Source organism: Bubalus bubalis, chromosome 22 (assembly GCF_019923935.1).
Source record: "Bubalus bubalis isolate 160015118507 breed Murrah chromosome 22, NDDB_SH_1, whole genome shotgun sequence".
Lineage (NCBI taxonomy): Eukaryota > Metazoa > Chordata > Mammalia > Artiodactyla > Bovidae > Bubalus > Bubalus bubalis.
In genome coordinates, this window is record NC_059178.1 from 12478199 (window position 1) to 12492445 (window position 14247).

At 46.5% G+C, this 14247-nt stretch overlaps 1 protein-coding gene across 2 annotated transcripts in view; it reads left to right on the forward strand.

Annotated features, from left to right (window-relative positions):
• The window catches only part of MYO5B (myosin VB), a 331025-nt gene that overhangs the window by 131046 nt on the left and 185732 nt on the right, over nt 1-14247 (forward strand). For both annotated transcript variants that reach the window (XM_025273190.3, XM_025273191.3), the window contains exon 2: nt 4986-5096. In XM_025273190.3, the coding sequence (XP_025128975.3) occupies nt 4986-5096 (111 nt within the window). The remainder of the gene's footprint in view (nt 1-4985; nt 5097-14247) is intronic.

Below are 14247 nucleotides of genomic sequence, written 5' to 3' on the forward strand. Positions count from 1 at the left end.
CTTTTCACTACTGCAAAGGAAACCCTTCCCTGACAAATTCTTTCCATCTCCACAGCTCAGATCTCATCTGTCTTCTTCCCTCAAGGCCTTTTATTTTAAATTGAAGTGTAGTTAATTTACAGTAACATCTTAGTTTCAGGTGTATAACAAAGTGACTTGATTATACATATGTGTCTATATGTATGTTGTTTTTCAATTTTTCCATTATAGTTTATTACAAGATATTGAGTCTTGCACTCTGTGCTACACAGTAAATCCTTGTTTATTTTATATATGGCAGTGCATCTGTAAATCTGAGCCTCCCAGTTTATCCCTCCCTTCATTCCCCATTGGGAACTGTAAGTTTGTTTTCTGTGTTTGTGAGTCTATCTCTGTTTTGCAAAGACACTCATTTGTACTGTTTTTAGATCCCACATGTCTGTCCACTCAAGTCTCTCCACCGATTCCCATCTCAGTAGACATTTCCAGAGCATCTCCTACATGCTAGGGATACAAAGATGCCTGATGGTGTATCTGAGGGACCTTGAAGTAGTAAGAGGAAACTGACGTGAAAGAAAACAATTGCAAAAGCATAAAAAAGGTTGATGCAAGAAGCGCTGGTTGCTGCAGCCCAGCATTGGGAAGGGCTGCCTCTGCAGGCACAGAGAAGGAAGGATTCAGTGGGGAGACAGCGCTGGAGCTTGGACTCTGCCCACGTGGACAGAGGGGAAGGGACATTCTAGGCTGAGGAAACGGTGTGTTCAAAGGTCGGGGGCAGCGAACCTTTTCTGCAAAGGGCCAGAGAGCAAATAGGTTAGGTTTTGGGGCCGTAGGGCCTGTGGCACAGCCGTCACTGATATGGGGAAGCAGCCACGGGCAGCATTAAGTAGACTGTGTCGTGTTCCAATAAAACTTTATGGACACCAGAATCTGACACACAGTTTTCACGCGTTAGCATGTGATTATGATTCTTTTGATTCCCCCCCCCCCCACCACCTCAGCCATACCACTTAAAGACCATTCTTAACTCATGGGCTATATACAAACAGTTGGCACACTGCGTTCGGCCCAGGCTGTAGTCTGGCCTGTGTACCAAGGCAGGGAAGACTGAGGTCATAGGCAGGGGCAGAACAGCAGGTGCTGGATGAGCCTATTCTTAGCCCTGGGTGTGAGATTATGCATCTCTGACAAGCTCCCAGGCAGTGGTGCGGCTGAGGTCCTCCCTTGGAGTAGCAAGGAGCTGAAGTATTGTTAGGGTCCCCTTATGCCCCTGATGCTGTGTTAGCTTCTGTTGTTGCTGTTCTTCAGTTGCTAAGTTGTATCCAACTCTGTGACCCCATGGACACCAGGCTTCTCTGTCCTCCACTGTTTCCTGAAGTTTGCTCACATTCATGTCCATGGGGTCGGTGATGCTCTCTGACCATCTTATCCTCTGTTGCCGCCTTCTCCTTTTGTCTTCAATCATTCCCGCATCAGGGTCTTTTCCAATGAGTCAGCTCTTTACATCACGTGGCCAAAGTATTGGAACTTCAGCATCAGTCCTTCCACTGAATATTCAGGATTGATTTCCTTTAGGATGGACTGGTTTGATCTCCTTGCAGTCCAAGGGATTCTCAAGAGTCTTCTCCAACCCCACAATAAAAAAGCATCAATTCTTCGATGCTCAGTCGAAGATTCTGTGGGTATCGGAAAATGTAAACGACAATTGTCCGCCTACCAGGTGTTTCCATTCTACTTAGAGAAGATTTATGGAAGTGGAAAGGTAAGCGGACCCTCCCAGAGCAAGAACTAAACAGCAGAAGGGCCAGGCAGTGAGGGTCCCCGCCACTGCGCACGGTGCACTGTCCTGTGCGAGGCACATGGACAGCAGGGTTAAGGTAGAGGAGCCCCGTGCGGGCTGTGGCTTCCAGTCCATCACCCAGCTTGACCATGTCCACAGCTCATTACCGCCACTCGCTCTCTGGCAGCATTTGCCCCCTCTTGTCGTTTGTCACTTTATCTTCAGCCTCTCCCAGGGCTGTTTTACACTAAGTGGAGACTAAGCTGTGAGTTAGAGCCTTTGGGGTGTGCTGCCCTGCCTCCGACTGGAGGGGACATCCTGGCAGCCTCACTCAGGGACGGGGGCTGTAGTGGGGCTCAGGGAAGTCCTGAAGCTGGGGGACAGGAACTTACAGGTCTCTGCAGCTGGATGGATGGCAGGCTTAAATGGCAGAGGACGAGGTAAGTTAGAACACCCGAGGGAAGAGAAATGTTGATGGCAGATACCTCAGTTTTCTTCGTGTCTTATTCCATAGCACTCAGATGCTATAAAGCTCTATAGTATATTCCTCTAAAGGTACAGTAATATCTTGCTCTAGGCCAGGTTCGGAGGTGGAGAGAAGATTCTGTGAACTTGATTCATTATAAAAGCCAAAGGACAGCTTTGGCTTTGTACCCAGAGCTGGGGTATCAGTGATACAAATTGGTGGTTTGCTTTCCTATTAACTGTGTATTCTGAGTTTCTTGCCTCAAGACTTTCACTCCTTGATAGTGAATTATAGACAAGTGTAGCAGAGGCTGGGGCTTGCTTTTTCAAAAGGTCAGTGATCACCTGGAGAAGAATGCTGTATTAAAAAAAAAAAAAAAAAAAAGCAGGACCCAAATCAAGTCAGCACCCGAGTGCCCACAGGGAGCTTTGCTGTCTGTCCATGAGGGAGGTGGGTGATGCTGACCCAGGCACACATTCTGGCTGGTCCTTGGTCTTAAGAGCTATTATTTCAGGTTTGCTAAAAATATCCTGTGACATACACACACACACACACACACACACACACATATGTATGTCAGACATACATATATACATACATATGTATACACACACACACGTGCACACGTGTGTGTGTGTGTGCATGCTCAGTCATGTCCGACTCGTTGTGATCCCATGGACTGTAGCCTGCTAGGCTCCTCTGTCCATAGGATTCTCCAGGCAAGAATACTGGAGTGGGTTGCCATTTCCTCCTCCAGGGGATCTTCCTGACCCAGGGACTGAAGCTATATCTCTTGCATCTCCTATATATATATATATGATGGATATATATATATAAGTTTATTTAACTTATATGCAGAGTACATCATGAGAAACGCTGGACTGGAAGAAACACAAGCTGGAATCAAGATTGCCGGGAGAAATATCAATCACCTCAGATATGCAGATGACACCACCCTTATGGCAGAAAGTGAAGAGGAACTCAAAAGCTTCTTGATGAAAGTGAAAGTGGAGAGTGAAAAAGTTGGCTTAAAGCTCAACATTCAGAAAACAAAGGTCATGGCATCCGGTCCCACCACTTCATGGGAAATAGATGGGGAAACAGTGGAAACTGTGTCAGACTTTATTTTTCTGGGCTCCAAAATCACTACAGATGGTGACTGCAGCCATGAAATTAAAAGACGCTTACTCCTTGGAAGGAAAGTTATGACCAACCTAGATAGCATATTCAAAAGCAGAGACATTACTTTGCCTAGTCAAGGCTATGGTTTTTCCTGTGGTCATGTATGGATGTGAGAGTTGGACTGTGAAGGAAGCTGAGCGCCGAAGAATTGATGCTTTTGAACTGTCGTGTTGGAGAAGACTCTCAAGAGTCCCTTGGACTGCAAGGAGATCCAACCAGTCCATTCTGAAGGAGATCAGCCCTGGGATTTCTTTGGAAGGAATGATGCGAAAGCTGAAACTCCAGTACTTTGGCCACCTCATGCGAAGAGTTGACTCATTGGAAAAGACTCTGATGCTGGGAGGGATTGGGGGCAGGAGGAGAAGGGGACGACAGAGGATGAGATGGCTGGATGGCATCACTGACTCGATGGACGTGAGTCTGAGTGAATTCCGGGTGTTGGTGATGGATAGGGAGGCCTGGTGTGCTGTGATTCATGGGGTCACAAAGAGTCAGACACGACTGAGTGACTGATCTGATATATAGGATGTATATATATATAGGATGTATATATATATGGAGGGAGGGTGTGTACTCATGCACACAGCTTCTCAACCAAACAGGCCCCGTGGAAATCACATGCCGGTGAGGCAAATACTGAGAGATGTGTCTGACAGATGGCAGGCGTGTGTTGCCGAAGGTGATGTCACTGGGAGATCCAAAGGCTGCCGTCCGGTGCGGCAGACCCTGCTTCTCCCGGCTGCACTTCACTCTCACCTTGGAGCTTTCAGGTCCCCTCAGACTTGGACTGCAGGGCCTGAGGTGGGCCCAGACCTGGTCTTTCCAAGGCTCCCAGGTGACTCTAATGTGCGGTCAGGGCCAGGGCCCCCGAGTGCCATTGACAGTGCCTCCCACTCGCAGGGACTGGCTGCATTCTTCCCCGCCTGTATCTGGGCAGCTTAATGACCTTGCGGATCCCCAATGCAGGCGGTGGCTGGGGGAGGATGGGTGAGATTTGGGGATATGTTTGTGGTTTAAAGAATGCACAGCTAAAATGAGGTTGCTGACAACTCAGGAATATATTAACACAGTTTCAATTTGCTGACCACTTTCTTTCACCTCTGCAGGAAAATAGCTTTGACCCTGAATGCAAAATACTAAAGCAGAGATTCCCAGGCTCTGAGGACTTGCTACACTATCTTGTTGGGTTTTGCACGTGTCATTTTATGCTTTTATTTGCAGGTCACTAGGTGCTCCCTCTGACATAGATATTTTGTAGCACCTTTTGAGATGGTGTAAAACTCTGGGTAGAACAAACTAAACTCTGGATAGAACAAACTGTAGGCTTGGCATTCCCTGCTAGAATTAGAATTTTATTGATCTGTAATATTCTCATAGGATCTTGAAGGTGTCTTCTGTTACCAATCCAGTGAGTTATCATTTGTCTGTCGTCCTGGTATGGGATCACCTTGTATCTTGAGATGAGAAGGGAGGAAAATGTGTGGAGATGGCTTTAAATGTTCTCCTGAGGGTCCCTGGTAGAGAGCACACCTGGAAGCTTGTCTCATCGTCTAAGCTTCTTTTGTTTTACTCTTTCAGTACACAAGGGTCTGGATCCCTGACCCCGATGAGGTGTGGCGCTCTGCTGAATTAACCAAGGACTACAAGGAGGGGGACAAGAGCCTCCAGCTCCGACTGGAAGATGAAACCGTGAGTATAGCCCAGAGTGTGGGTGCGCCAGGCTCCACTGGACAGGGATGGACGCTACACTGTAGCTCGAGTGTGTCCTGCACGGTGGCGCATCTGAGCTCCCGGGGTCCTTTTTGGTGCTGTAGATGGTGCCGTATGTGCGGGCCAAGTCACTTCAGTCGTGTCCGACTCTTTGTGACTCTGTGGATCGTAGCCGCCAGGCTCTTGTGTCCATGGAATTCTCCAAGCAAGAATACTACCCACTCCAGTGTTCTTGCCGGGAGAATCGCATGGACAGAGAAGACTGGCTACAGTCCATAGGGTTGCAAAGAGTTTCATGAACTGACTAGAGATGGTGACGTATGTGAAGGTCTAAACCATGCAGCTGCTGAATGGGTGGCACAGTACACACACGTGCCCAGCTGAGAGATCCCAGGTGGCTGAGAGGAGAATCTTCCCAGTGGGGTGGCGGACGCAGGAGGCTTCCCTCCGTGGGAATGAGGCACTGATGGGAGGTGAGGGGGGAGCCACTTACCCTGAGAGCTAGTGCCTGGTCCAGTGGTTGGACCACTGGCTCTGGATCCAGCCTCCCTGGGCAGGGATCCTGGCTCGGCCCATGCTAGCTTTGTGCCCTTGTGCCAGTTAGCAATTTTTATAAGCCTTTTACTTTATCTGTGACATGGGGTTGCCTAGGATGCACATGAGAATAAAATGAGTTACTATGTGGCGATACATAGGAGTCATGCCCGGCATGCAAGCACTGTTAGTAGCTCCAGTGAGTCTTTTAATTAGTTGATTTTCAGATCGTTTTGCTCAAATAAAGACGAGGCAATCACCAGGAAATCCTATTTCTTCTAGAAGGTCTGATTCCATTTTCCACTTCATGAGCTTCATGTCATTACTCCTCCTGTGATGTGTGCATGTCACAGTTATTTGAAGACTTGCCGGTGCTGGTCAGGGGGGGGTTATGGGTGATCGGTTGTGACTCTGCCATTGAGGGGAGCTCAGTGCTAGAGGGTGCAGAGGACGTGAACACAGAAACATGGGAAAGAGCCCTGGCAGGTGCAGTAGGCACAGAGGCAGTGGACGAGGCCAGGGAGGAAAGTGAGGAGGGAGCAGGCAGAGGCGGGGGTGTCGGCGGGGGTGGGGGTGCGTGGAAGGGAGCCGGCATTGGAGACTCAGGCTGCAGAGGGCCAAGGGGAGTGGCCCAGGCAGGAGTTGTCGCCAGAGCCCCAAGGCCTCAGTGTGTCTCCTTTGGTTGCCTGGAAGGGAGGGAGGCCAGTGCATCCGGAAGCCACCAGAGAAGGGGACAGACGGGCTCGAGGCTAAGGAGGCAGGTCAGGGGTGCAGCGTTTACAAGGGGGAGACTGGGAAACAGACAGACTTGGAATCAAGCGGCCAGAAGAACTCAAGCTTTGGTCTTGGGCAGGGTCAGATCTGAGGGGCTGCAGAGCGGGCCTCGCTTGGAGAGGAGGCTGGGGCTCGGGTGGTCCCTGCCTGCCTCTGAGCTGTGGGAGCGCTGAAAGCTGGTCCCCCGTCACTCAGCCTCTGATCACTTACCATCTTCCTGTTTTACCTGCTTTCAAGTTCTTTGCTCTTGTCTCTCTAGGTAGTAATGACCTGCTTGAGAAAAGGACCTTGTCTTCTCTGGTCACATGTACCCTCAGTGGTTGGTGATTAACTCACTGATTAGTGGGGAGGTTGAACACCTTTCCCTTCCTAACTTCTCTTTCTATCAACTTTGAGTGCATCGCTGGGTAAAACCGGGACAGTGAGTTGGTCGATTTGTTAGGAAGTGTTTACACCAAAGCGTGCCCGCCTCCCTTTCTCCTTCCTTGCAGGCAGACCTCACCAGCCTCCTCCTGGTTTTGAGGTGAGAAGCAAAATTCCCGACAGATGGAATCATGTTTATCATGTTGAATAACTTCCCACCCCACACCCCAAACAAAATAAAATTAGTTCACCCGCGTGAATGGCATATCTTCCATTCCAGCTGATTTCGTTTCAGTTGATTTTGTAAGTGGGTGGGTGTTTTTTGAGAGTCCTACGGAGGGAGGGGGGTGCCGAACTGCCATATTGCTAAAACAGAGCAGATGCCCGCTTCCTCAGCTGAGAGTGAATTCTGCCTGGCGTAACTAATCCTGGCAGCTGCCCAGGACCCCTCCCCTGCCCCCTCCACTGCTCCATTACGACCGTCAGCTGTAATCAGAAGAGATGCCTAGGGCTGGAGATGAGCAGCTCTGGAGAAATAATGGGCTCTGAACGTCAGACTCTGTCCAGGTGGCTTGCAGGCTGTGGTCTGTCCACTGCTGGCTCTGAGCTGTCATTAGGAGCGACTCAACTGAGCTGCGGACCTGAGCCAGGAGCACAGAAGTTAGATGGCTAGACTCCGAAGGTTTGAAGAATTTCCTCTGTAGCTGAAAGCATCCTTGATGCACCAAGCTGGCCAGAAACTGCACCCCAGAGTCTCTTTCCCCACCCCAGCTTCTCCATCTGAAGTCTGGTGGTGTGGGTTTAACTGCAGCAGCAAAGGATGAAAATAAACTAGTTCTCTTCAAAAACAATAATGTTCATAACCACTGGGCTTCCACCTTAGCAGTAAGCAACTCATGTACTCTGCTCCCTGACCCCACAGTTCTTCTAAGATGTTTCTTTTTCCCTCTTGCATGCCTGCTTATTTATTTATTTGGGTAAAATATACAAAACATAGAGCTCACCATGTCACCTGTTTTCAGTGCCATGAAATGCTTACCCACTGTGGCACTGCCATCTCCACTATCCCTCTCCAGAACTCTTCATCTTGCAAAACTGAAACTGTACCCATTGAGTACCGACTCCCTCTGCCCCGTCTCGCTGCAGTCCGTGGTCATCCCTATTGCACTTTCTGTCTCCGAGTTGGATTTTTCTAGGTACCCCACAGAAGTGGGGCCATGGGACACTTGTCCTTTCATCTCTGGCTTGTTTAACTTCGCACAAAGTAAGATGTTTTCTTCTGATGCCAATGTGAAGATGGGAAACTTCTTAAGCGGAAAAAGAAAGAAAGTGAAGTCGCTCAGCCGTGTCCGACTCTCTGCGACCCCATGGACTATAGCCCACCAGGCTCCTCTGTCCATGGGATTTTCCAGGCAAGAATACTGGAGTGGGTTGCTATTTTCCTTCTCCAGGGGATCTTCCCAACCCAGGGACTGAACCCGAGTCTCCCGTATTGCAGGCAGATGCTTTACTGTCTGAGCCACCAGGGAAGCCCCTTAAGCTGAAAGGACCATCCTTTTTCTGCACAGCTGTGAGGGGATGCAAGGTATCTAAGTGTTGCAACCCTTGGTGTGGTACTCTGTTGAGACCGGAGAAAGCCCCTCAGTGTATGCAGATCTTGGTGATATGTACAACTTCCTCATTCTTGGTGTGGCGTGGACCTGTGCCCAGCCAACCTTCTCTCTCCTGCCCCCACCTCCTCTACAAACTGCTCAGCCCCTGCCCTCTACTGGCAGGGAAAACTCTCCCCCTGTTGCCATGGTTTCGTGTTTAAATTCTGTTTTTCCACCTGAATGTATATCCAGCATCCAGAGCTATTTACTCCTAGTGTGTGAGGACCTGGCATGTTCGTGAATGAGAGGAAGGTGGGGTGACGTGAGCTATAAGAACACCAGCGTGCTCTCCCTGCATCTCTGCATGTCCAAGCCCGCTAATGTTTGTGAGGCCAGGACAAGAGTAGGGATGTAGCCTACATCTGTTTAAATATCAGAAGCATGTTTTATAAGAATTATTTAGGTAAATCTGGCATTTCTGACTCTTGAAAAACAAAGAGTTTAGTATGTTACAAGTAAGATACATGCAAGTCTACTGTTCCATCTCTGTCTAGTTGCCAGTGGAAAGAACCGCTGTCTTCCCTTAGGCTTGCCATGCCTATACCCACATATGCGCAGATTTAGGAGGAATGTGACTTGTTCAGTATTGCAAAGCGTTCCTCATGTGTCAGGTTAGCAGTGGTTGTACATACTGTGCTAATTTGTGAGCGCCTCTGGAGCCATGATTAGAATAGACAGAGAAGCAAGGAATTGGATATTTGGCCCAACAGGGAAACGCTGTTTCATTATGTGAGGTTTTTTTGTTTGGTTGGTTTTTTGTGTTTGTGCTATCTGGAGGTAGGATTAACGAGCTAATTTGTCTTCCTTGTATTTAGATGTCTTTGTTGCCCAGTTCCTCTTGCCACCCGAGGCATTGTCTGTCTCTGACATCGTGACCTTATAGCCCATGACCCTTCAAGGTGCCTAAACACATTTTGTCTTATTTAGAGGACACAGGACAAGAGGTGCCCCTGGGTCTGATACTCTTGTTTGTCACAAGAGTATGTGTTGAAGGTTGTAGCTCTCACGGTGTGAGCCCTGAACACTGATCCCAAATGACAGAGGTTCCACGTGTTCTTTAATAAGCTTCTGTGTGCATTTGTCTTGTTGGCGCCCTTTAAGATGCAGAGTCCAGGGAAGGGCCTCTCTTGCTCAGCTCTGAGGACAGTACAGGATGTTTCAGGATATTATCTCGAGGAGATGGCAAACACGTTCTTCCAGTCAGGAAGTGACAGCCTCACAGAAGGCAGGGACTGTCGTCCTTACACATCGGTGCATCCAGACCACACGCCTTGAGAGTGCTCAGAGCTTGTGTAAACCCCATGCAGATTAAATGTCAGCTGTGAGGGCAGCTGGCAAAGCCACAGAGCTGAGAGTACCGGGGAATACTCCTCTGGTACCAGTAAAGCCTCTTAGTGCAAGTGACTTGATTTCTTTTTTCTTTTTGTTTTCCTGGTTTTCCCATTCTTTCTTACTTTCATATTGGTTTCTGTGCCTTCTAATACTTCTCTTTATCTTTGTCTTGCACAATAATCCATGATTGAGACAGTATTACACTTTGGTTAGATGGCAAGAATAGTTATATTGTACACATGCAAAAAAAAAAAAAAATAAGGTTCCTTTAAGTGATAAAACAGTACATTGCATGTAAATATCTATTGGTAATATTTTTTACCAGTACAATTAGTTATTTTGTCTACAGTGGGTTTTATGTTTTTAATTAATGTATTTTATTGTAAAATACATGTAACATAAACTTTACTGTCTTCACCATTTTTAAGAGTACAGCTCAGTGGCGTTAAGTACATTCACATCTGTCACTTCTTTATCAGCCACCTCTTCCCCTGCTGAATTCATGATCTTTTGTGTTAGCCTATTTTGCGTAGCTGATTCTGCTTAGAGATCCGTGAAGCAGTGATTTTTGCCCCTAAGGGACATTTGGCACTGTCTAGAAATGTGTTTGGTTGTCATAACTGAGGAGGGAGGTTTGCTATTGGCATCTAGCGACAGGTAGAGGTCAGGAATGTTGCTGAGAGGTCCCTCTCCCAAAGAAACAACTCTAAGTCCTAAATGAGAACAGTGCCAAAGCTGAGGAACTCTGGTTTAAGCCCATAGAGACAATGGCCCTGAACTTGTCATTGCTGAAAAGATACCATGTTGAAAGCTAAACTGTTATAAGTCTGTATTCTAATGGAATGTGCTATCTTCGACTTCATGTTTTTGTGCTGCTGTGATTTTTTTTTATATAATTTAAACTCTTTAATTGCCTATTTTCATCTAAGGTTTTTTCCCTTTAGTTACTTGCATCACCATTCGTTTATTATTTATTGATTAAAAACAGTTATTAATGAGCAATTATTATATACCCCCTTTGTGGTGTTGAGCCACTGAAATTTCAGGGTTAATTTGTTATTTCTTCATAACCGAACTGACCCTTCCTCACAGGCAAGTTCACATGAGTCACATAGTATTTTATTTTTCAAGTAATTGCATGCTTGTGCTTGGGCCTGGGCTAAATGGTATGAGAGGAGGAATAAGAAGGTTCTTTGTAAGAAACATGATCTTTTTGGAGACTGGAAAAGGTGGAGATATAAAATTTAAACACAGAACCATGACAGAATCAGACAGCAGGACATTCATTAAGTGAATGTTTTTTGTACTCACTTAGGACATAATGTTAAACGGCCTTTTAGTGTGTATTGAATGACCCTGGAGCCGAACACTTGCTATTCCAGTGAGTGTAAGTGGATTCATGCCTTGAGGTCTCCTATTTTCTCTGCAGGACAGCTCACAAAGAGAACACAAAAGAGAACACCCCCCACATCCACTGACCTAAGTTAAGTACTCTAGACCAATAAAGTTGGAAGGGCCCTTAGAGATTATTGGGACCAGTCCGCACATCTTACAGCTGGGGCAGCTGCTGTCTGTGGAAGTGAAGCAATGGGCTCAGCACAGCAGAACCACTGAGTTCAGTGGTTCTCAACTTTGGCTGCACAATAGAAACTCTTGAGGGTTTCTAAAAATTCTGCAAAGCCTCAGCACAGCCAGACAAGTTAAATCAGAGTTTGGAGAAGAGGACACAGCATAGCATATTTTTGCAAGCTCCCCATGGGATCCCAAGGTGCAGAGGGGTTGAGAGCCACCGCTTTAGCTGACGGCGAGGGTTTGCATCCAAGGTTTAACTCCTAGTTGGGCTCATTTATATCAAAGGATGTGCCATGTGGCACCTCAGGGTTTCCTGCTGCTGACTTTATTTTCTCTAGCTTTTCTTTCCTCTAGACCTTCTGGTTCTGTGAATAAAGAACACTTCTTTCTCCTTCTCTACTGTATGTGCTGACCAGTGACTCCAAATCTTTGTTGAGATTTGTCATTTGAAGATGTTTTTATGATTATGTTCCCTTGCTGTGGTACCATGTAACATGGACATGAATCAAGGTATGGGAGAGGTCATGAAAAGATCAGACATTCATTCAACTGATATTTTTTTAAGCACCTACTGGGATTCTCTGGTGACTCAGACAGTACAGCGTCTACCCACAGTGCGGGAGACACGGATTCGATCCCTGGGTTGGGAAGGTCCCCTGGAGAAGGAAATGGCAACCCACTCCAGTACTCTTGCCTAGAAAATTCCATGGATGGAGGAGCCTGGTGGGCTTCAGTCCATGGGTTGCAAAGAGTCGGACACGACTGAGCGACTTCACTTTCAAGCATTATAAGGGCTTCCCTGGTTAGAGGGGCTTCCCATAGCTCAGTAGTAAAGAATCCATCTGCCAGTACAGGCAATGCAGGCTCAATCCCTGGGTTGGGAAGATCTCCTCGAGAAGGAAATGGCGACCGACTCCACTATTCTTGCCTGGGTAATCCCATGGACAGAGGAGCCTGGCGGACCCAGTCCATGGGGTTGGACGTGACTAAACAAACAACAACCAAACGTTATAATATCACAGCTCCACTGAGTTTAGAGCAATCTAGACCAAGAGAACATTGTCCTACAGTGGAATGTTCTCTATCTGTATTGTCCAGTATGGAGGTCACTAGCTCCTTGTGGCTACTGGGCCTTTGAAGTGTGGCAAGTGTGAGAAACTGAAGTGTTTGTTACATTTAGCTTTAATGAATTAAATTTAAATAGCCATCTACTGGTAAGTCCAAGTCTAGGGCTAGGGTGTCTTCCTCTTATCCCTTTCCGTTTGCTAGATGGAGACCAACGGGAGAGCCCCACGTGTTCCTGATTCCCAGCTCCTGGCCTTGAGAGGAGAAAGTCCAATCTAAGTGGGTGACTGAGCTTTAATCTTGGGAAAGGTGTTAAAATTCAGGCTCCTCTTTACCTCCACAGGCCCAATTATTATGCAGTGAAGTCTTTTTTTTGTGCCATAAAGTTAATTGTCTCTGATCATGTCACAAACCCTTTGATTTCTAGTAAAACCATGTTAAATATGCAGGGTGACAATATACAGCCTTGACATACTCCTTTTCCTATTTGGAACCAGTCTGTTGTTCCATGTCCAGTTCTAACTGTTGCTTCCTGACCTGCATACAAATTTCTCAAGAGGCAGATCAGGTGGTCTGGTATTCCCATCTCTTTCAGAATTTTCCACAGTTTATTGTGATCCACACAGTCAAAAGGCTTTGGCATAGTCAATAAAGCAGCAATAGATGTTTTTCTGGAACTCTCTTGCTTTTTCCATGATCCAGCGGATGTTGGCAATTTGATCTCTGATTCCTATGCCTTTTCTAAAACCAGCTGGAACATCTGGAAGTTCATGGCTCACATATTGCTGAAGCCTGGCTTGGAGAATTTTGAGCATTACTTTACTAGCGTGTGAGATGAGTGCAATTGTGTGGTAGTTTGAGCATTCTTTGGCATTGCTTTTCTTTGGGATTGGAATGAAAACTGACCTTTTCCAGTCCTGTGGCCACTACTGAGTTTTCCAAATTTGCTGACATATTGAGTGCAACACTTTCACAGAATCATCTTTCAGGATTTGAAATAGCTCAACTGGAATTCCATCACCTCCACTAGCTTTGTTTGTAGTGATGCTTTCTAAGGCCCACTTGACCTCACATTCCAGGATGTCTGGCTCTAGGTGAGTGATCACACCATCGTGATTATCTGGGTCGTGAAGATCTTTTTTGTACAGTTCTTCTGTGTATATTTGCCACCTGTTCTTAATATCTTCTGCTTCTATTAGGTCCATACCACTTCTGTCCTTTATCGAGCCCATCTTTGCATGAAATGTTCCTTTAGTATCTAATTTTCTTGAACAGATCCCTAGTCTTTCCCATTCTGTTGTTTTCCTCTATTTCTTTGCATTGATTGCTGAGGAAGGCTTTCTTATCTCTTCTTGCTATTCTTTGGAACTCTGCTTTCAGATGCTTATATCTTTCCTTTTCTCCTTTGCTTTTCGCTTCTCTTCTTTCACACAGACTGGTTCCAAATAGGAAAAGGAGTACATCAAGGCTGTATATTGTCACCCTGCTTATTTAACTTATACGCAGAGTACATCATGAGAAATGCTGGACTGGAAGAAGCACAAGCTGGAATCAAGATTGCCAGGAGAAATATAAGTAACCTCAGATATGCAGATGACACCATCCTTATGGCAGAAAGTGAAGAGGATCTAAAAAGTCTCTTGATGAAAGTGAAAGTGGAGAGTGAAAAAGTTGGCTTAAAGCTCAACATTCAGAAAACGAAGATCATGGCATCTGGTCCCATCACTTCATGGGAAATAGATGGGGAAACAGTGGAAACAGTGTCAGACTTTATTTTTCTGGGCTCCAAAATCACTGCAGATGGTGACTGCAGCCATGAAATTAAAAGACGCTTACTC